The following is a 23023-nucleotide window of genomic DNA, read 5'->3' on the forward strand; positions in this document are numbered from 1 at the left end:
TTTTGGGGGTTGGGGGGTGGGTGTAACGGCACGCTCACAGAAAGTGAACGAAGGGTGGGGGAGGGAGAGAGGGAGAAGGAGCTGCCCCCCTCCTTCCTCCAGCTCCTTCCTCCACCCCTCTTGCATGTGTGTGACTTCACTGTCCTTTGATTTGGAAGCCCGCTGATTGGCTGGAAGCAATTCAACACATGCAGCCGGGCAAAAAGCTTTGTCTGAGTTGGAGTGAAGTTCCCCAGATTTTTAGACGGGAGTCAGCAATCGAGGCTGCTTAGTCGGCAGCCGAGCAGGGAAAAGGAAAAAGGATCTCTTCGGGGGAAAGAGCCCAGCGCCGAGCCAGCGTCAGTTCCTTCCTCCATACGCACTCGGCGGAGAGTAAACTGCAGAGGCAGGAGGAGGAGGAGGAAGAGGAATAAAAGCCCTGATGTGCCAACCCTCCTGGACAAGAGCGCAGCAGCACAATCCAGCCGGCTCGCCTCCAGGATGTATAAGGGAGTCCCGCCACCATCTGCATGCATGTAAGCAACTTTTCTGAGCTCGGAGAGGATATCGGAACGGTGCTGGGTTGCACAAGGACTCTTGCTTTTTTTTTTTTGGTACAGTTTTTGGGGGGCGTGGGGTGTGGGGTGGGGAAGGCAAATGCATGCGGAGACATCGAGCAGAAGTTGAGAGCAGCGCTTTGCGAACTTGTGGGGAAGGAAAGGCTTTCGCGATGCCGAGGCTGAGCGCCGGCAAGACGCACTTGGCCGCCCTGCTCGCCCTGGCGACGGTGGCGGCTTGCTGGGGAGGCGCCGCGGGCAAGACTTTGAAATACCGGATCTACGAGGAGCAGAGGGTAGGCTCGGTCATCGCGCGGCTCTCGGAAGACGTGGCAGACGTTTTGTACCGGCTGCCCAGCCCTTCCTCCGTACGCTTCCGAGCCATGCAGAGGGGCAACTCTCCCTTGCTGAAGGTCCGCGAGGATAACGGCGAGATCAGCATCGGCGCCAAGATCGACCGCGAGCAACTGTGCCAGAAGAACTTGAACTGCTCCATCGAGTTCGACGTGATCACGCTGCCCACCGAGCACCTCCAGCTTTTCCACATCGAAGTGGAGGTGCTGGATATTAACGACAACTCGCCGCAGTTCTCCCGAGCTCTCATCCCCCTCGAGATCTCCGAGAGCGCCGCTGTGGGCACCCGGATCCCTCTGGACAGCGCTTTCGACCCGGACGTCGGGGACAATTCCCTGTACACGTACTCGCTGTCGGCCAACGACTTCTTCACCATCGAAGTGCGCACGAGGACCGACGGGGCCAAGTATGCCGAGCTGATCGTCGTGAGTGAGCTGGACCGGGAGCTGAAATCGAGCTACGAGCTCCAGCTGACCGCCTCGGACAACGGGGTGCCTCAGCGCAGTGGGTCTTCCATCCTGAAGATCAGCATTTCCGATTCCAATGACAACAGTCCCGTTTTCGAGCAGCAGACCTACATCATCCAGCTGTTGGAGAACTCCCGAGTTGGGACTTTGCTCATCGACCTCAACGCGACTGATCCGGATGAGGGGGCGAATGGGAAAGTTGTCTATTCTTTCAGTAGCCACGTGTCTTCCAAGATCATCGAGACTTTTAAGATGGACTCTGAGAGGGGGCAGCTGACCCTTCTCAAGCCAGTGGACTATGAAACCACCAAATCCTATGAAATTGATGCCCAGGCTCAAGATCTGGGTCCCAATTCTATCCCAGCTCACTGCAAAATTATCATCAAGGTTGTGGACGTGAACGACAACAAGCCAGATATCAATTTAAACCTGATGTCTCCTGGGAAGGAGGAAATTGCTTACATTTCTGAGAAAGCTTCGGTTGAGACATTTGTGGCCCTGGTGAGAGTGCAAGACAAAGATTCTGGGTTGAATGGAGAGGTGGTGTGCAAGCTCCATGGGCATGGTCACTTTAAACTCCAAAAGACCTATGAAAACAACTATTTCATCTTAACAAATACTACTCTGGATCGAGAAAAGCGATCTGAATACAGCTTGACTGTCATAGCAGAAGACAGGGGGACCCCAAGTCTCTCCACAGTGAAACACTTTACTGTCCAGATCATTGATGAAAATGACAACCCACCTCAGTTCCAGACCAACAGATATGAAATTGTAATTCTGGAAAATAACTCTCCAGGTGCATATATCACCTCTGTTACAGCCACAGATCCAGATCTAGGAGATAATGGGCAGGTGACATACACTATCTTGGAGAGCTTTATTTTGGGAAGCTCCATAACTACCTATGTGACCATTGATCCTTCCAATGGAGCTATCTATGCACTTAGAACTTTTGATCATGAAGAAGTAAACCAAATTGCCTTTGTGGTTCAGGCTAGAGATGGAGGGAGCCAGCAACTTGCCAGCAATACAACAGTTGTGCTCACTATCATTGATGAAAATGACAACGCCCCTTGGATTATAGAGCCAGTACTGCACAACAATACAGCAAAGATTTCAATCCCCAAAGAAGCTGAAATCAACTACCCTGTCACTAGGATAAGAGCCATAGACAAAGACTCAGGGATGAACTCAGAACTCAGCTGTTCATTAGCAAGTAGTAGTGAAGACCACCTCTTCATAATGGACCCACAGACATGTGACATCTATCTCAATGCTAGCATTGAATCTGCCAAATCAACAGAATGGGAACTTTCAGTGGTGGTTCAGGACAAAGGAAGTCCTCAGCTCAGTACCAAAGCACTTCTGAAATGCAGTATTGTTAAATATGTTTATCTGCCTTCAGCTACAGAAGCTACGCACATTAGCCAACCTTCTCTAGATGTTTCCATGATCACAATTATATCCTTAGGGGCAATATGTGCTGTTTTGCTAGTTATCATGGTTGTCTTTGCTACAAGGTGCAATCGTGAGAAAAAGGACACCAGATCCTATAACTGTCGCGTAGCAGAGTCCACATACCAGCATCACCCCAAAAGGCCATCAAGACAGATCCACAAAGGGGACATTACACTAGTGCCTACTGTTAATGGTACTTTGCCAATCAGGTCACACCATAAAGCTTCACCTTCATCATCTCCAACACTAGAAAGAGGGCAGATGAGCAGTCGCCAAAGCCACCACAGTCACCAGTCTCTAAACAGTCTGGTGACCATCTCATCAAATCACGTACCTGAGAATTTCTCCCTTGAGCTCACTCATGCTACACCTGCTGTTGAGGTAAGCTCACTTACTGTGCTGCATGGACCAGTAATCACTCACAAATGCAAGCAGGCACCCCTATGGCCATTTCACAGATTCATTATTTCAGAATGCAGTTGCAACCAGTGTGCCAACTGTCATGTATGATAAACTGCACACACTTGTATTCTCAATCTCTTTCTGTTTGGACTGGGAAGCCATGATTGGCAGCAACTTCCCAGCAACAGTACATCTTTGCACACAGTGCATGATTTTGAAATTGACTGTTACACTGGATTTGTTTCTGTGTGTGTGTTTGAGTTTGTTTCTCTCTGTGTGTGTGACTTTTATGTGAATCGTGAAAGGCTACACAGCTCCTTGCTACACTGCAATGCCAGATAAAAATTAAAACAGAGTTACTCTTAATGGCATTATTATTGTTGTTAATCAAGGTTTCAAGCTTTATTTGGAACATTTCCCACAAATGCTTCTAATAAAGTATGCTAAACTTGCATGTTCTTTGCCTCTCTATTTGAACACATTCCATAGTGTATTTACATATACAAATGATACAAAACAATGAGGGCATGTATTACTAATGGTGCTGCAATTCAAACTACAGCTGCTTTAACAGCTTGTGTCAACTGTGCATGCAAATCTGTTAATGAATATGTTTTAAGGCCCTGAGCCATAGCTCAAAACACTTGGATGTAAGCTGATTTTCTAGGCCCACTAACTTCAATGGAGCTAAATCCATTCACATCCAAATACTTTAGCTTGACTAGACTGAAGATCAGGTCTTTAATTATTTGGCATCCTCAGGCAAAAAAAAAAGCAGGACTAAATTGTATTGGTAAAGTGCCATTAGATCTTTCCAATTGTCTGCTACTTTGACTGTATTGTTTTATGCCTTTGCAACATGAAGAGGTTCTAAATGATTATTTTTAACAGCTGAAGTTTTAATAGTAGTAGTAATAATAATAATTTTTTAAACACATGTTTTCTCTTAGGGAGATATTTGGGCATTATTTTTCAGGAATCAGTCTTCTGTGTTTTTCTTTACAGGTCTCTCAACTTCTCTCAATGCTTCATCAAGGCCAGTATCAGCCAAGGCCAAGTTTTAGGGGAAACAAATATTCCAGAAGCTACAGGTGAGGGTTTTACTCAGATCAATGTTGAAAGCAGTTTTACCTGAGGAGAGTGCCCAGCACAAAAGCCAATAGAGCATAACTCAATCCACATGTCACTTCTGTTTTATCACAGGTACGCCCTTCAAGATATGGATAAGTTCAGCTTGAAAGACAGCGGCCGTGGTGACAGTGAAGCAGGAGACAGCGATTATGATTTGGGGAGAGATTCTCCAATTGACAGACTTCTTGGAGAAGGATTCAGTGACCTTTTCCTTACAGATGGCAGAATTCCTGCAGGTAAGAAGGCAATGAAAGTTGAACAGTTTATTTACAGTGCTCCCTGCCAGTCACACTGAGACAAGTTCACAATGACGAAAAACAATTTCTTTAACTTTCATGCTTTCAAAAAAACCTGTTTCCTTCTCCACATAGCAACACCTATAGCCCAATTCATGCTCAAGTGCAGCATGGCACCTCGTATACCCAAAGTGCTGCACACTTGTCCAGGTTCAATGGCCACAAACACCACAACTGGTATCACTTGCAGTCCAGTGAGTTGGCTCAAAGTGGGTAGCTCTTGCTTTTTATAATGGGTGGATCCAATTTCATGGTTGCATTAAAAAACAGAATGAATGACAATTTGATATCTATTTCTGAGGATGGCGATATTCAATGCATGGGTGCTCCAGATTTTGTGTTCAAAATGCCTTTAGAGAAATATATTCAAAAGGAAAGGCTATATGAGACCCAGTTCTCTGAAAAAAATGTAGGAAAGCACATATTTAGGGAAATATGTATGCAGTTACCACAGTTGTTAGAATGGCGATTGGTGTTCCATCCTGCCATTTGTAAACTCACACTGGGTGTCTGTTACTGAATTTTTTATTGTTCTGTGCCATAGTGGGTGGCATAGTGGGGTAGCATAGCCCACTTGAACTCTGGTCAATCATATCAAAGTCAGCATGGTGCAAACACACTAATGGAGACAATCTGGTACTCTCACTGTGCATTTGCACTACACTAACCTCATCACTGACTTACCCCTCTCTACTTCCCATTACGGTAAGTAGTAGCTGCCCTGCCCTACCATGCCCTCCACAACTGGCTATGTGCAGTGATCTAAAATTCTTAAACCTTACTAAGGGGGCCCTCCTATCCTTGTACTCGCAACATTAATTCCAAATAGACTACCATGTTGCAACCTAATGAACAGTTTCTCTTATAGCAGGGATGGGGAATCTGTAGCCTTCCAGATGTTTGACTATAACCACCAACATTCCTGATGATTGGCCACACTAGCTAAGGCTGATGGGAGTTGTAGTCTTATAGGGAAATTCTATGCATGTGTCTTCTTTCTTATTTGGCTATCACTCATAGCCAAGTAAGATTGTCTTCCATGAATATGGTTTTAGCGGTGTGTCCATAATGCCTTTGGTAGAGGTATGTATGTGTACATAGAAGCAGGTCCCATTGCCAAGGCTGGAATCCTATACATACTTCCCTATCTTCTGAGTAATCATGCATAGCCTTTTGCTGCATGGGAAGTAAGACCTTAAGTCAATGTGCATAGGGATGCACATGGGAGGAACAATAGTTCTATGTATTTCCAGCTTGAAAAGGGGACCAGGTAGCAGGTATGGGGGAAGACCGCTGCCTGAGACCCTGGGGAGCTATTTCTGGTCAGTGTAGACAGTACTGTACTAGGTGAATGGGTAGTTCATAAGAAGTTGTCTCCTAGCAGATCAACCTATCTCCATGGGCCAATACATCTTTACATCTTTACCCTTCTAAATACAATGTCACAGAACAACTTTTCTTGAGCTGTAGAATCTGTAGTGGTAAATGAGAGCTAACATATACTCATTATTCATTGGGTTTTTCAGATATTAAACAATGGAGAGTATTAATTAACACAAATAATTTGCTAAACATTAAAGATTTGCTATTAGGTCATTCTAAAATAACTAACACAAATTTAGGCCATCAGACTCATAGGAGTTTCCCAACCTTCTATAGATATGTGCATTATGCAGATATAACAGCAGATTATTATTTTTTGCAGAAGAATGTCCACCAGTTATGAATGCACCAAACATTAGGTGATATCCAATTATAGTCATGCTAAGAGAATGCCCATTTAAATTAAGGAGTTCAAGTTAGTGCTTTCATGACTGTTGTCAGGATAGCCATGTATATATTTGTTGATACTACCGTATGTAGAGGCAGAAGGTGTTGTACAATTTGTATTGGGCTTTCTGCCAAGCAAAATGTCCACAAACATACCTCAGAGCAAAAGTGTTTTCCAGTAACTACAGAAATGCCAAAATATTTTTGTTGTTGTTGTCCTTCAACACAAACTAATGCAAATGAGAACCATTTTCAACAATTGGATGGAATCTGTGTAGTCTTAGGCTGTAAATCTTTACTTAGTTACCAAACCTGTCTATGTTTTGAGCATTTCAGTTCTCTAAACATATAGGCTTTTTGCAGCTTACCAATACACCAATAGTAACTTGACCATAGCCATCTCAACTTCTTCCAATAACCGATATAAGGAAGCACAAAGCTAAATGATTATAAATATATTTAAGTGCAAAGAATACAATTGCATGTGTAAAAAAGCTAATCACATACACGGAACTTGGGATGGGTTTGAAGGTATATAGGTTACATTTATTTAGCCATCTTTATTAAGTTGATTAAAATGGGAAGAAACTTAAGTCAGTCTGTGAAATTCACTGTCACTAGAATATAGTGACTCAGAAAGTTGATGTTACAATGCTCATCCACATATTAATCATTTTGTCAAGTCTTCTAATTCTGCTTGCTTCCCCCCCCCAAAAAAAAACACCACATGCTGTTCCATAACATAACATACAAAGCAATTTACAACAAAAATGGGGTGGGAATCTACAGAGTAAAATATCCTCCAGTGTTTGAAGGAATTGGACCAGGCAATGGGGGCACAATGGAGGATAGAGGGCCAGTAGCATATCCCCATTACAATCACTTACATGAGGCTTTAAATGCCTGGATGGTTATGTTAAAGTGTTGTGGAAGAGGATTGAACACACATTAAGTGATGGGGCATTCCTGTACATGCTTACTCAGATGTAATCCCTACTTAGTTTAATAGGAATTATTTCCATATAAGTGTTTATAGGAGGAATGGAGAACGTCTGGTCATTCCGTTATTGTTGGATTATAGCTCATCTCTGGCCATGCGGGTTCCTCATCACTAAAGTCATAGCCTAAATGTCTTCTGTTCAAACTACCACCACTACATTATGAATAACCACGTCCCAGAAAGTTTCAAAGTTAAAAGTGACACTGTGACTGCAAACTTAATGAATATTAACTTCTTGTTTTCATTCTACTCACAGCAATGAGACTATGCACAGAAGAATGCAGAGTCCTGGGACATTCTGACCAGTGCTGGATGCCACCTCTGCCTTCTCCATCTTCTGATTACAGAAGTAATATGTTTATTCCTGGGGAGGAATTTCAGCCACAGCAAACTCAACCACCACAACAGCAGGTGCTGGAAGAGGATGCTCAAGCCGTTGAGACGACTGAAAAGAAAAAGAGTTTTTCAACTTTTGGCAAAGAAAGTCAGAGCGAGGACGAAGCAGGTGACATGTGCACCTCATCCCTGCTGTCAGAAATGAACAGTGTTTTCCAGCGCCTTTTGCCTCCTTCCTTAGATGCCTACACGGAATGCAACGAAATGGATCCCTCCAGCTCACTAGAGCGCAGGAAAGGACATTTGCCTGCCAAGACTGTAAGCTATCCACAAGGGGTGGCAGCTTGGGCAGCCAGCACACACTTCCAAAACCCTGCAAACAACACTGGGCTTCCTTTGGGGACTCACTCAGGGGCCCAGCCATCTTCTAAATGGCTGCCAGCCATGGAGGAGATCCCAGAGAATTATGAAGAAGATGACTTTGACAATGTGCTTAACCACCTCAGTGACGGTAAACACGAACTAATGGATGCTAGTGAGCTGGTGGCAGAAATTAACAAGCTGCTACAAGATGTCCGACAGAACTAGAGAGTTTTGTTTCATGGCATATTAATTTTCCATATTTATGGAAAACAGAGATGGGAACCCAGAATGAAAAGAACTGGCATTGCCAATTAGTTACATTTATCATAAATGTGTCTGTGTATGTTGAATATTAAAATACTGTATTTTCATATGTACACAATGCAAGTGTGATTATCTTTAACTGTATTTTAAAAATACATTTGTACCTTATATTTATGTGTAATTTAACAAATAAATTTTATTTTTGTACTCCCATGGCAAGCATGTTTTCCTGCATATATGCACTTGGCACTGTTTGTGTCTGACATTCATTATTCTAACCACAAGAGTGTATAAAAACTAAGGGATGCCATTTTCCATGGGTTTCGCCCCCCCCACCCCCACAATCAACTGTTATGGTACAAAAATCAAATCAAGTGAAACCTTATCCAAATGTTAGTTTCAATAACTGATCTAACATCTTGTTACAATGTTTCATTCTTATAATAAAGAGTTGTCAACTCCCTTGAAGCCTAGAAGTTCTTTTATTTTCAGGCTGGGACAAATCCATTCTCCCACAAAGTTAAGGGGTGGGGGGTGATACGAAGAACAGCCAGGGTCTAATTCCCAAATGGGCCAATAACCCCAAGAACACACTGCACGCGTGCACGCACATGCGCGCACGCACATGCGCGCACATGCACACACACACACACAATATTAATTTGGAGCACAACTTTCAAAATATCTCTTGAAGACCCTTTGCAGAGGATTCAGATTGTAATAGGTCAGCTGAACTCTGTTGGTAAATTGTAGAAATACCTTTTCATGTTTTGAGCTTATTTCTCCTTTCATACAACCCATGTCATATCACCCATTTTTAAAATAAAAGCCATGTTATTGATTGCTCAGTCTTTTAAACATATGCTGTATATTACAGGTGATGATGTTTTATAGATGCAAATAACATACGTCTTTTGATCAAACATTGAGGCAGAAATGGAAGCCTAGGGCAAAAAGCCAGTTTCAACCTGGTAATGATATTCCACACGTATGCATAGGGCAGCCATGTGTCCTGTTTTACAGAGGATAGTGATCTGTTTGCAGATGTGCTCTATTTGAAAGGCTGTCTGGTCCAAATCACACCTTGGGGCAAGGAGCCCTGAAGTTGCCCATCAGGAGTTACTACCTGAACAGCAGGCTGAGAAGGGGGACCTGGTCAGTCTTCCCTGCTATTGTGAGATGCATTGCATTTCTATTTAGATTACTATAATTATTTCTACATTTGCATCTGTACATTTACATTGGCATATGAGAATTTCATGCAAATATAAACCTTTGTTTTTTTTGTGATGCATCTTCACTTTTTCAAAGATGTATGTATCATCATTAATGGTATATTTCTGAGTGAATAAGGGTGAATATTTTAATTACCTAACTCTCTGAGAGTGCCTATTTAATATGGATAGTTTATTCTCTCATACACACAAAAATTTGGTCTAGCCTGTCAATGTGGTTTGTATGAGTAGAATTTCTTCCTAATTCTGGACCCTGAACATGGTTTATGTTTTATTTGTGAGTCTGGGTTTTATGAACCTTAAGGGATTCTGGGGACTATTACTGATTATAATTCAGCTAGAGTTATATACAGGAACACAAGCGGTCTCCTTTCCCACTTAAGAACCATTTGGCTGCATTGTCTAAAGCTGACTGTTGCCCAAGTGTTCTAACTAAGCTGGTTAAATTGAACAGAATTTAAGTCCAAATGGGAAGTAAGTAATACAACCAAGAGCAAAACAGGGAATCATCAACAAAAGAAATTATTTGACAACCAGCAGTCTTCCAATTCTTAGGAAGCATGCTGTTTTTGTTTCTTCAGCCTGCAATCTGCTGTGTGGTGCTGAGTTATACAGTGGAATTCAGGGTGCCAGACTTTGATATTCTTATCCTTGTGCAATACGGCCTGACTCTTAATACCAGACTCAGTGAAACCAATGATGTGCTTCTCAGCAGAACCAGGTATGTAAGAATTCATCCTCTGCAAAGTGACGATAGGGTGAAAATATCAAGACCAAAAAAGCTTTTTCATTTGGGGCTTTAAAGCAATTTTCTAAACCCAGTATCAGTGTAGAGATAAGCACATGAATGCTGCTGAGTTGTAGAAGGCAAAGGATAACCAAACCCTTATTGGGAGCTAAATGGGATTGGAAGAGTTATCCAGCCCCCCAAAGGGGATGTGAAAAACATTTCCACAAATTATATAGGTGGCAGGAGGCTCAATATGAGATTCAGGAGCTGCGGTTGTGACTGAGCAAATGTGAATGAATTTCAATATATACTGTCCGTATTTAAGTAACTTTTAAACAGCTCTTGTGAGGTAGGCAAGGAATAATCAAGTGAAGGAGGAAACAGCAGCATTTTTTCATACACATACTTGCCTGTATTTAAACACAGCATAGGAGCAAGCGGAAAAAGATCAATGACAGCAACTTAAGTATGCTCAGATGACACAGTGAGGTAATTGCCTTTGCTCTATCAAAGTGAGGTAATTGCCTTGGGTAGTAGCCACTGATATTAGGCTCATGGCTTCTCCTCCTAATCCCTGGGGTCATTGCTCTCTGCTGAAGGACAGTGTCATATCCCCAGTACCAAAGTAAGATTATTTTTACTGGGTTATTATTTATTTATTTATTAAATTTGTATACAGTGGTGCCTCGCTAGACGAAATTAATTCGTTCCACGGGTCTTTTCTTATAGCGAAAAATTCGTCTAGCGAATCCCATAGGAATGCATTGAATTTATTTTGATTTTTTTTGCCAATAGGAACGCATTAATTGAATTTCAATGCATTCCTATGGGAAAATGCGATTCGCTAGACAAATTTTTCATAAAACGCATTCGTCTAGCGAGGCAACCTCCGCTCGAAAAATCCTTTCGTTAAGTGGAAATTTCATTAAGCAGGGCATTCGTTAAGCGAGGCACCACTGTACCACCTTTCATCTGTAGATCTCAGAGCAGTTCATAGCAACTAGCAATCCAGTTGGCTTCTGTACATGAAATAAGGAGGGGATGCCATCTTGTAGCATGTCTCAGGCAGCAAAATATATTGGGGACTGCCTTGAGGCAATATCAGAGTAGCCCTTGAAGCTTGTGTTATGTGGAGGCCAAATATATATATATATATATATATATATATATATATATATATATATATATATATATGTATGTATGTATATTACAGCCTTCAAACTCTAGAATGCTGCCTCACATGCTGTTGTTGTTTATCCGAAGCAGTTTTGACCGGGGTGGGGTGGGGTGGAGAGGAGTAGTAACTTCAGACAATGTTACCCTTCAGGGCCGAGCGAGATATCATTTCTAAATCTATCTTTGCACTTGATATGTACTTTGCCCCATGCAAATAGTCATGTGTGTGTGTGCGTGTGCATGCGTGTGAGGGTATGTGGGTGTCTATGTTAAGCCCTGTCTTCTGCAAACCTGATAAGTATCAGTTCCCCTGCTTGGGCTGTTCTTTCCATTAAAAATGAAAACAAATACATGTTAAAAGCAAAGGCATTACATATTTGACATCTCAATAGCCACTGTGAGAACAGGATGCTGGACCAAGTAGATCTTTGGCCTGACTCAGCAGGGCTCCTGTTATGTTCACATGTAGCTTGACCCTTATCTTCCTCACTGTTTCTTTAGTGGTTCCTCTTCTCCACTCTTTCTCTAGGAAAAAGGAAGCCATAAAAGCATTCCTTGTGGTCATTCACCAGGACAAGTCTAGCAGTTATCAACCCACCTACTTTTGGAAAAGTTATACGATGCTGCTTTTGACATTAGTGTTCAATCCCATTTTGTTCTTTAAGAAGTTACTCAATGTGCACATGGAACCAGTAGGCTGACTGGGGATTTGGAAGTTTCTGAGGTTCAAACACAAGTGGTCCCATTCTCTCACAGGGAGCCTTCTCCAAGCAAGCAGTGTGGGAATTGGCATTTCTTTACTGAAAAAAAGCAGAATTCCCCAGGCTAAATTGCAGCAACTTTTATGCTGGTATATTTTTTTTTCTAAGATAAGATAAGATATCTTTATTGTCATTGTCCCCTTGCGGGAACAACGAAATATGCATTGAGTATAACAATGCACCCATACCCAAAAATTCAAGTAGGCTTAAATACTTTGCACTGGTAGAAGTGATGAATTACTTACCATCCTGACCAACTGCCCTCAAGTAGTGTCACAAATTAAGTGAAGTCTAAACTTAATTTGTGAAGCCTGCAATGGGTGCTCCCCCTTCCCCAATAAAACTTGCTTTCCCCAGAAGAGAAAATACTACAAATGCCTTCAAACCTTAAAAACTGTATTAGATAAATACACTTTTCACAGTCCACAGGGGATTTAACAACCTGCTTGAAATTTAAAATCCTTAAATCAGCTTGTGCCTGCTGGCCATTTTGTATGGATAGTCTCAACTAGTTAAAAGTCATTGTTATGAAAAGAAACTCTGTGGGGGGGGGGAGGGCAAAATTCCCCAGAACTGTCAGGTGCACAGGTGACCACAATAAATATTCTGCCACTAGCAGCAATTGTGGCATGTGGCACTCTTGGGGGTATTAGGAGGAAGAAGGGTCATAACTAAGTGGTAGAGAGTCTCCAAGTAAGGTTGGGGAAACTCGATGCCAGAGGCAAGCCCCTGCCAGTCAGAATAGACAGTATGGAGTTATACGGACCAGTGGTCTGAATTAGTATAAGACTATTTCCTATCATCCTGCCAGATAATGTGTCCACTCAGTTTGTAAGCTCTGCATAATGTTTGCCACAGAAACAGAGAGGTATCTTTAAGTGTACTACTGCACTGACTTGAAGCAGTTATGACAGGAATCTCTCCCCTCCCTCCCCCCCTCACCATATCCTAGACTTTTCTGAGAATTGCAGAGGAAGTGGTATTGCTAAAATTAAACCTTTCTCTGCCAGGTATGAAATGTAATCTCCAGGAAAAGAATGACTTTATTGGGTGGCTGTTCATGAGCAGACATGGGATGTGCATGAACCAATGAAAACAAGTGGTTGTAAGAGTGACCCCCCCCCATCTACTGTAGTTACAGACATGCAATGGTTCAGATTCCAATGTTTATTGGGTGAGCTATGCTGGCAAGCATCCTATCATAACTTATTAACATGGTTGGTCCAATATCCTCTAAATAGTGTTTTAAAAAGTCATACGCCTGTGCTGGTGTAATTCTGGTACTGGATGAACACAAAGGTGATGGTGTCGGGGAGGAAGGCTTTTGCACAGCTTAGGCTGCTGCAGTTGATCTGGCCATACCTCGAGAAGGTGGCCCTGGCCACGATCCCAAAGGCTTAGCTACATTAAGATTGGATTACTGTAACACTTTTTGTGGGTCTCCCTTTGAAAAGTATTTCAGGAAATGCAAAGGTTTGAGTTTTGAGCAGAGCCAATTTCTCATATCCTGTGACACCTTTATTATACAAATTGTACTGGTTTCTGGCCCATTTCCAGTGCAGCTCAGACTGATGGCTATGAATTTTAAAGGCCTAAATGCTTTGGGTCCAGGATCTATCAGTATCTTCCACTAACAGCCTGAGCAGATGGGCAGGATTGTGTTGTAGAGGAGAGGTCTTCCACACACATCTGTTGGTGAAGGTCTTGCTACAAATCCCACCACCACCAGGGATGTAGCTGGTGAGTACCCAGCAGATACACACCTTTGTCATGTTGATTAGACTGTGGAACGTCTTATCGCAGGAACTGCAGCAGACACTTTTTTCAATGTAAATTACCAACTTTAAAAGTTTTATATTTGTGTGCCTATGGCATGACTGATTATGGAATATTTATTTCCCTCTTGGTTTCTATAAACTGTTTTATGTGCTGCTCCTTCTTGGGGAATTTTGAGCACTGTAATATTTTTAAATGTTTTTGCTGTTAGCTGAAAAGAACATATTGCTTTTGGACTAAGAGCATGGATAAAAATACTATTAAATAATTAACTAATTATTACTATTTTTTTCTAATCCAATAATTTCTCTTTCTGTTGGCAACAATAGGAAATTGCTGCTTTTATTTATCCATCCATCTGTCAATTACACTTTTGTACTAAAGTTTCCACAGACTTTCAAAAGCCAAACCAAGCCGACCATGGAATTTATACTAAAACAGAAAAGCAGATTATTTTAAAGCAAGATAACTGTGTATAAGAAAGCAGCCTTAAGAGAGGCAGTATTGTACAGTGGGTTGTGTTGGACTAGGATCTCAGAGACCAGGGTTCAAATACCCACTCAGCCATGAAAGTTCTAGGGTTGCCATATTTTTAAAAACAAAAAAATTGCACACATTTGTCGACTTCTACTTTTATGTATGGATCGCTATGACGACTCTACCCATGAAACAGAGGATGTGTCCTGGATAAAGAGGACATATGGCAACCCATCATGATGAAACTCATTGGGTGACCTTGAGCCAGTCACTGCCTCTCAGTCTAATCTATGTCACAAGCTTGTTGTGAGGATAAAACATATGAGACTTTGAGCACTTTGCAGAAAAGATGGAATAGGAACGTGTAACTGTGTACACACACACACACACACACCATTTAAAAGCCATGAGTTGGTATTGATGTTCTGGCAACTCACACATAGGAGCATTGCACAGATCTCTGTGTGACCACATAAGTGGTATCAGTTATGGTGTAACAGCTAACATGGCTATAGAGCTGAGACTGAAGTACAGGTTAGGCTTTGTGTCTGTGGTATGAGAAAACACATACATGGAGATTTTCCTGGAATTTCAAAGGTGGAATTGATATCCAATGGGACCACAACTTTGAATCTGTCAAAAAAAAAGCCCAGCCATTTCTGGGTTTCCTTTCAAAAGGTGAACAATTTTTGGGTGTCCTGGTTTTCACTTTTTGAAAGATGGCAACCTTAAATAATGTATAACATGACATGCACATAATCATATGCATATATGTATTCGTTCATCACAAATGATGGTGTACATATGGTGGACTTTCCCCCTACATTCTTATGTCCATATAAGAAAACCTTTGTGTGTGAAGCGACCCATAATTTCACATTTCACTGCTTCCATGGCCCAGAATGAACAAATCATGAGCAACGTTACTACTTTTGGGTATAAACAGAGAGACAGATAGACAGGGAAGGAATTCATGCATAAATCTAGTCGTGTGTTGCTTGAGGGGCTGTATAAAAACAGTATTCGGATGAAACCCAAAAAGACAGAGATAATCACGTACAGTTCCTATAACTTTATTTGTTCTATCTACCTCTCTACCCTGCAATATTTATTCCCTGACCTTTGTGATAAAATGCAATATTTGAAAGCCAAGCTTTGAACTGTCTTTACACGCAAAAAAGGATGAAAAGATATTAAAAATCAGTAAATTCTAATTAATATCCTTTGATTTAAAATGGTGTGCTTTCCTGAACTATAGAAATTGAAGTTCCCTGCAGGCACACTTATTATTTCCACAGCGTGTATCTTTCAAAAGAAAATAAAAAGAGATAACTCTTCATTTCATTATGAATATGATCCTAAGCTCTCTTTGTGCCTGGGATCAACTCAGCAAGGACAACATTAGAAATGTAGAATGCAAGATCTGCATATAATACATTATAATAAGGGGACCACTATGGATAGTAGTGTTGTGCAAAAACCTGTCCTTCAATTTTCCAAATTTTTAATTAGTTCTGAAAGAGGCTTCCATTTTTCTGCCTTGTTCTCAAGGCATTTTAGGATTTATTTAGAACTAGCTGTACCAGGCCACGCGTTGCTGTGGCCTTGTGTGTTAAAGTGAAAAGAAAGGAATGTGAAAGTTTACCGGGTGGGGGGGTGAGGCTAGGAGAGGCCCGGCCTTCATTTTGGGACTTCTCCCGGCCCTTCTGGCAGTCTTCCTCTCCGGCCAGTGGTGGGGGTGAGGAGAGGATAGGGCTGGGGTGCCTCTCGCGACGTGGGCGTCGTCGTCAGTGGTGGTAGATGTGGGGTCCAACCCAACTTTCGTGGCGTGGGCGATGAAAGAGGTGGGTAATGAGGGATCCGGCCTGCTGGGGGTGGTGGGAGGTGAGGAGCGGCGAGGCCCATCCTGTCTCCCGGGGTATCTGCTGTCCTCCCTCTCCCCTCGGCAGCTATGGTTCTGGAATGGCAAGGGAGGAGGAGGAGGAGGTGGGGGTGGGAGTTTGGAAATGTTGTTTTATCCCTCCCTCCCCCAATAGAGTGTTCTATAGGATCTTTTCCTATGGCGTCCACCAGATGGCTACACAAACGGATATGGTGTCTGTTCCTTTGACGACCACTGGAGGGAGCTATTTTTTACCCAAAATCATGTTGTTACCTGTGACAGGTGTGACATCTTTGTAATCTAAGTTGATACAAACACTCGCATATTGGAGTGGAACATTGTGTCCAAAGTTCAATGAGATTGGTCAAGCGGTTTCGGAAAAAAGTGGTCGCACGCGAACATGGACTTTTACCTTTTAATATATATAGATTTCAGCAAGCGTGGGCTTTTGAGCTTACTTTATCATTGCAATGTGCCCACAGGTGATGTATTTTTCCTCCCAATACACATTTCTGCTGCAGTCTGCAGCCTCCTTGGCTGCCCATGCTTCTTGACTGGGCAACTGAGGAGGCTGCCAAGTATAGATAAGTGTTGAGAAAAATTGTATAATGATAGAAAGGACTCTCACAAACAACCCTTGTTCACTCAACACAAAAGTGAGCATGACAAAAACTGCATCTCACTTATGGGAATTTCGCTGAAATTTTCTCTCTCTCTTGACAATTTTTGAATTTAATTTCATTACTCACTAATTGGTGCTATGCTGTGCTCAACAGCTCTCTAAAATGCAAACTCTACCACCTGATGTCCAGTTTAATTGGGGACAGAATCTGGGTCTTCATACAGATAATTAAGTGTTCTGTTGGGGAGCTATACCCCTCAGGGCATGGCCCTAAGTGGGTGAGTGGGCTGGGCAAAATACTGGCATGAAACTGGCTCTGAAAATGTATGGCAAATGAATGGGGTTAGAGGACAGCCCCTTTAGGCGTTTGCATTCACAGCAACCTGAAGATAAACAGCAGCATTCTTTCAGTCCACTCATCAGTGTGTTCCACTCATTTTATTAGTAAACCATTCAGTGTTAATTGCTTCTTTATCATGCATGCGCCTATTCTGGCAAGCACAGACTATATTTGCGCAAGGCACTGAACCAAACATGACCAGCATTGTCTCTCAAAGAAGCTTGGCAAACAACTGGGAACACACCATTTTGGTAAACTCTTGAGAGAGGAATCTGTTTGAATTCAGGGTATCATCCTCAAGACTGTTGACTGCCTGGTTGGAAGCCAACATTTGTAGGAAGAACTCCTAAGACTGGCAGGAGGTGGGGGAATGGCTGCTAACCCAGCCAGCTCATCTGTCCATTTATGTGCTTGAATTTCAGGAAAGAATGATGTCTGAACTCTTTCTCTTTTCCCACTCCTCCCTCAATGTGTAATCACATTCCATTTCTTTTATCAACCCCAAACATAGGTGCCAACTCCCTGAGGCCCTGGGTACCCAAGCACCCACAAAATCCCCCATGAAGGGGCCAGGCACCCACAAATTTTGGTGCCAGGGTCATGGATGCTGTATGGCACCGACAGCCCCAAGAACCCACAATTGTGAGGCCAAACTGGCATTCCTGACCCCAAACCCTTTGGAGCTCACAACCAGATGAAAAGAAGGCAAACTGCTTCTGCACAAAGCCCATCTCACATCTCCAAACAGAATGGAGATGGTGGACTTTCACTGACTGATGTATTTTCACTGACTGCATCATCCTCATAATGCTAAACACACAACTGAATACAGACCATTATTATTATCTCTCCACAGGTAAAAATCTGCCAGATTTAGTAATGAAAGCAGATTCTATAAGTTTTGAAGCTGGAGGCTCCAGTGGCATTGTATATCTCCCCTGTGAAACCTGGTCAAACACAAGCTTCTGTGCCAGAACTAAATGCAGCCTGACATGGTTCTCAGAAGCAGTACAAATAAGTGCCAGTGGGAGGCAAACACAAACATATCTGAGTGTAGGAGTATCTGTTTGATGGGTCACGTTGGGTTCAAATCTGCAATGGAAGAGGAATGTCACCCTGGTGAACTGCTTATGAGAATATTGTTCCACTATCATTTCTCTCTAGAGAATGTATGTGCAATATGTGGTGTGGGCTCCCGCCCCCAGAGATGCTTGCTGTGCATGGATTAGATTGCATTAAATAAGAAATGATAGGCATTGTTGAGGCAACTTGGAGCCAGAGAGGTTCCAACTTAGGAAAACAGATACAGAACAGATTCTGCAAACCTCTCTCTTGTGTAGAGAAATGTGAAATGTTCCAAACCAGAGTGTAGCCTCTGCATCATGGAATGATAGATAAAGTAGACCACCTTCCAGATGTTTAAGATCTGTGGCGCTAAATAAATATTTGTATACTGCATGCTCATTGGCAGAGTATGCAGAGGAAAATACAGCAAATGATGAAAGGGTGTGGCATCTTTAAGTGAACTAGATAATATCTTCTCATCTAAGGTTCAGGATTTATAGCCAGGTGGAGAAGAAGACAGATGAACAAATGCCAATTGAATTAGGGAATGGTTATAGCATGTGTTGGCAGCTGACTAGCAGGAAAGGGGGGCAAGCATACCCATAATTATTTTTAAAATCCATTATTCTTTCACTCACTTCATTCTTTCACATCTCTCTTGATAGGAATCCTACCCTTCTTTGGTTCCTATCCATTATCACTTTTGTGTCCCATCTAGTCACTCTTTCACTAATAAAATTATAGATCAATCTTTTTATTACAAAATGTTTGATTCCAAATTACAGGCAGTAAAGCAATTTACAATGTTCCTGGGGAATTCAAGCACATGCAGAAGAGTTTTTAGCAGGCAACAGTAGGAAGAAGTATACATGAAGACATTCCTTTCTACTATACTTGATCTTAAGCCATGCACACATTACTGTGTGCTCCCACCACTGGTGTTTGAAGCCATGTACACATGGCATTACCCACAACCCATATCTATCCTACACTTTCTTGAGATGCTGTTTGATGCACTTCCCCTTAAACCAGATTCCATCTGATTTGAAAACATAAACCACATTCATTTTGCAGTTAAACTGAGCTGTGTACATTTGAGACAGCTTTTGCACAAAAGCAGATGACAGCGCATATGACAGCTTCATGAATAGGAGTTTTCAGGCTTAAGATCGTGTAAATACCTCCCTGTCCCCTCTGGTGTGTACAGCAATGTACAAATGCAGCTTGAAACAATGACATTGCTGTGTTCTAAGAACCTGATATGTACATAGCCTTAGCCAAAAGGCTGAGGATACCCCCTATCACAATCAGCCCTGAAACAGTCAAAGGGTAAATTCTTATACAGTGGTATCTCAGTTTAAGAACAGTCCAGTTTAAGAACAATTTGGTTTATGAACTCCACAAAACCAGACGTAGTGTCCCGGTTTGCGAACTTTACCTCAGTCTACAAACAGAAACTGAACAGTGGAAGGGCACTGGCGGCGGGAGGCCTCATTAGGGAAAGTGCACCTCGGTTTAAGAATGGCCTTCCAAAACGGATTAAGTTCGTAAACCAAGGTACCACTGTATTGACTCTCTTGGTTAAAATTATGCCTTCAGACAGAAGGCTAATTCAGGATACACACCCAAGCCTATCTACATCTGTATTCAACAAAGTTGTGGCCAATTTTCAATCTCATAAAGTTGTGTCAATTTGTTATCCTGTCAATACATCAACCTTCCATCTGTGGGGAGCACGCTGTGCTTGGGTCTGCAGTTAGTCATGTAGTGTAGTATAATGTTATGAAATGCTTTCTGGACTTTGAATTGTAGTGGGACATTATATCATGGCGTCAGTATCAAGGGTCAGTATCAATATCTATCTGAACAGACCTTGCCAGGCAGATGGCTACGCTCTCCTTCCCAAAATGTCAGGGTTTTTGTTTTTTGTTTTGGCCTTTCTGGACTTAACATGTCTAGAATTCAGCTTCACTATCCTCTCCAGCAGTAGTCTAAAATATAGAGTACTAGCACGAGTTACACTTTGTAATTCTGCTGTTGGTGCAAATTCAGTTCTGAGCTCAGCCAATTCCCTTTGCTTGTGAAGCTTTCTAGCTGTACTATGCACTACTGCACACTATACTATGCACTACTGCACTAAGATAGACTAAGATCCCCTATGGAGGATGCGATTGGCACTTGTCAGCGTGCAGATACTACATGAAGAAAGTTGTCAGGGGGTTGAAGTAGGAACTCGAGTAATGCCTCACTGTACTTCTATTGGAACTTGCCAATGAAGGAAGTGCTGAAACAGCATCATTTCAGATATCCAGAGAGCGGAATTGGAACTACTAGCTCATCAGGGACAGGGAGACACTGGGGACAAGGCAGTTTCCTGTGACCCTATAAAGCTGCTGATCCTGGTCTTATTTCTCAGTCTGAGCAGCTGTTGCTCAGGCAAGAGGCTAAGATGTTCCATCTCACACTGAAACTCACCTGACATGTTGCTTGGCTGCTACCAACCCTCCAGCTCTGATGCTAGACATGGGAAGGTTGTACAAGAACCATCTCTAAAATAGGCCTGGTGACACACATGAGCTTTCACAGATGCCTATTAACACACCATCAGGTCTATGCACAACAGCATGAGCACTCTTTTCTATGACTATCTTGGGTGCTTTGGTCATCATCATTTCAGTGCTTTAGATCTCAGAAAGTTACCCCTCTAGGATTATTGATGTTGAAATTGCTTCTGCAGTTTTGGGGGTTACATGTGTCAGATTCAATACCTGAATATATCACCATAATATCTATTTGGTATTCCATTGATATATTAGTAGGCCAAAGCAAATCTTGACACTTAAGTGAGGATCCATCCAGTTATGAGAAGATTAGGATTTCTCATAAGGTATACATTTTATTTCATAATAGCATGGTTTTCTGAGGCTATGATTCTGTGATAGCACCTGCTGGGACCATAGCTGCCAAGTTTTCCCTTTTCTCGCGAGGAAGCCTATTCAGCATAAGGGAAAATCCCTTTAAAAAATGGATAACTTGGCAGCTATGGCTGGGACACTGTCTCCTTATAGCATTCACCTTCACTCCTTATGTGATGATTATATACCAGCCACTGGTAATGGAATAATCTGGAAATTGAAAAAATCCCTCTGCTGGGATTCAGATACATTGCAGAACACTGTTTCAGTAAATGGATTCGAAAGAGTTAAAATGAGCTCAGTCTCTTCATATTATAGGCTCTTTACAAGGATAGTTTTAAGGTTTTTTTTCCCCCTTAAATGAGGGCACTCCACAGTGCAGACTCTTCTCAGTGTGCTGTTCTGACTGAGTAGAACTGTTGTTACACTGAGAAATCCCTTTACATAGAAATATGCAAATCAGCTACGAGGAGGTTTTGGTGCAAGCTGTCTCTAAAGGGAGTGCTATTGTTGTCTTCCAAGAGGTTTCTAAGGGCTTGTTGGGAGTGAAGAGAAGTGCATTTGTTTGTTTGCATTTCTTATGTTTAAGGCAACTGGTACAAAGTAGGTCAAATGCCAAAAATAAAAGCAGAAAGAATGTAGTAGGATGGATGCAAAAAGACTGCAAAGGAGAAATAAGCACCCATGAAGTTCTATCTGCCAGCCTGTTTTATCTTAAACCCCAAAGTGACTCTGATCGTAACATTTATAAGAAGGTTTCCAGAACTTGTCTGCCTTTCCTTCTTTCTGTCTTTCCTTCTCCCTCACATTTACAGCCTCTGTTTGGGGAAACCTTTGCAATCCTAAAATACGTAATCTTGTCCATAAACCATCCAGCTTCTTCTATTGAATGGATACCATAGCCCTCTTCAGGTGTTAATTCTGAGTAGAATGAAAGGGCACTTCCAGATAACATGTTTCTTGAGCATTCATTCTGGTTTGTTTTCAGGGAAATGAGGTCACATTGGCTATTTAGTGACTATTCTTTCTGAATTGTTTGTGGAGAAGTTACCGTAGATGATGTTGTGTGAAAACAAGTGTTACCACACACTTTCCATTCCATCACTTTTCTTATTACAAGAAGTCCAGTCTTTTGGAGACCTGGGTTTAATGTGCAAGAGCTCCAAATCAGCTTTAATTGCATAACCTGAATTTTCTGGTATGTGGTTGAATCCCACCTGAAAATAGCAACAATCTGGAGCTGCAGCAAGGCATTTTTATTATTAAGTTAAGTAAAATTAAATGACTCTCACAGGTCAGTTATGCCTTAATTGCTGAACAATCCTGGGTATGGGGCTCGGTTTAAATTCACAAAGTACATCAGTGGGCCAAGAGGATTATAGCAGCAGGTGTTGAGATCCAAATATTTTGTAAATACCTTTGTCTCCTTGTACTTTTAAAGAGTTGCTAAATCAATATAAATCATTTTGCAATGGAACAACATTCATAATCTCGTATAAATCCTTACCTATTGCCATAGCAGGTGATTTTCCTTTAATGTTTTAAGCACCTGCTAAAACCATGGTTGTTTAAGCAAGACTACACAGATATGTTTAGATAACGTGTGTGTGTGTGTGTGTGTGTGTGTGTGTGTGTGTGTGTGTGTTAGGAGTTGTGAGAACTAG

The 23023-nt window shown here is 42.0% G+C and overlaps 1 protein-coding gene across 1 annotated transcript; it reads left to right on the forward strand.

Moving 5' to 3' along the window:
* The first annotated feature begins 227 nt into the window (after positions 1-227).
* On the forward strand, positions 228-8593 carry PCDH18 (protocadherin 18). The gene is made up of 4 exons (XM_035113527.3): positions 228-3199; positions 4226-4311; positions 4424-4587; positions 7674-8593. The coding sequence occupies exons 1-4, from the start codon at positions 641-643 to the stop codon at positions 8339-8341; spliced, it is 3477 nt and encodes a 1158-aa protein (XP_034969418.3). The 5' UTR covers positions 228-640; the 3' UTR covers positions 8342-8593.
* The last annotated feature ends 14430 nt before the right edge of the window (positions 8594-23023 follow it).

Source organism: Zootoca vivipara, chromosome Z1 (genome assembly GCF_965207765.1).
Source record: "Zootoca vivipara chromosome Z1, rZooViv2.hap1.1, whole genome shotgun sequence".
Lineage (NCBI taxonomy): Eukaryota > Metazoa > Chordata > Lepidosauria > Squamata > Lacertidae > Zootoca > Zootoca vivipara.

Bases quoted from the DNA above. Each gene is read 5' to 3' on its own strand.
- PCDH18 (XM_035113527.3), top strand. From the start codon at position 641: ATGCGGAGACATCGAGCAGAAGTTGAGAGCAGCGCTTTGCGAACTTGT. The intron at 3,200-4,225 runs GTAAGCTCACTT...TTTTCTTTACAG, and splicing joins ATGCTACACCTGCTGTTGAG to GTCTCTCAACTTCTCTCAAT. The intron at 4,588-7,673 runs GTAAGAAGGCAA...TTCTACTCACAG, and splicing joins AGATGGCAGAATTCCTGCAG to CAATGAGACTATGCACAGAA.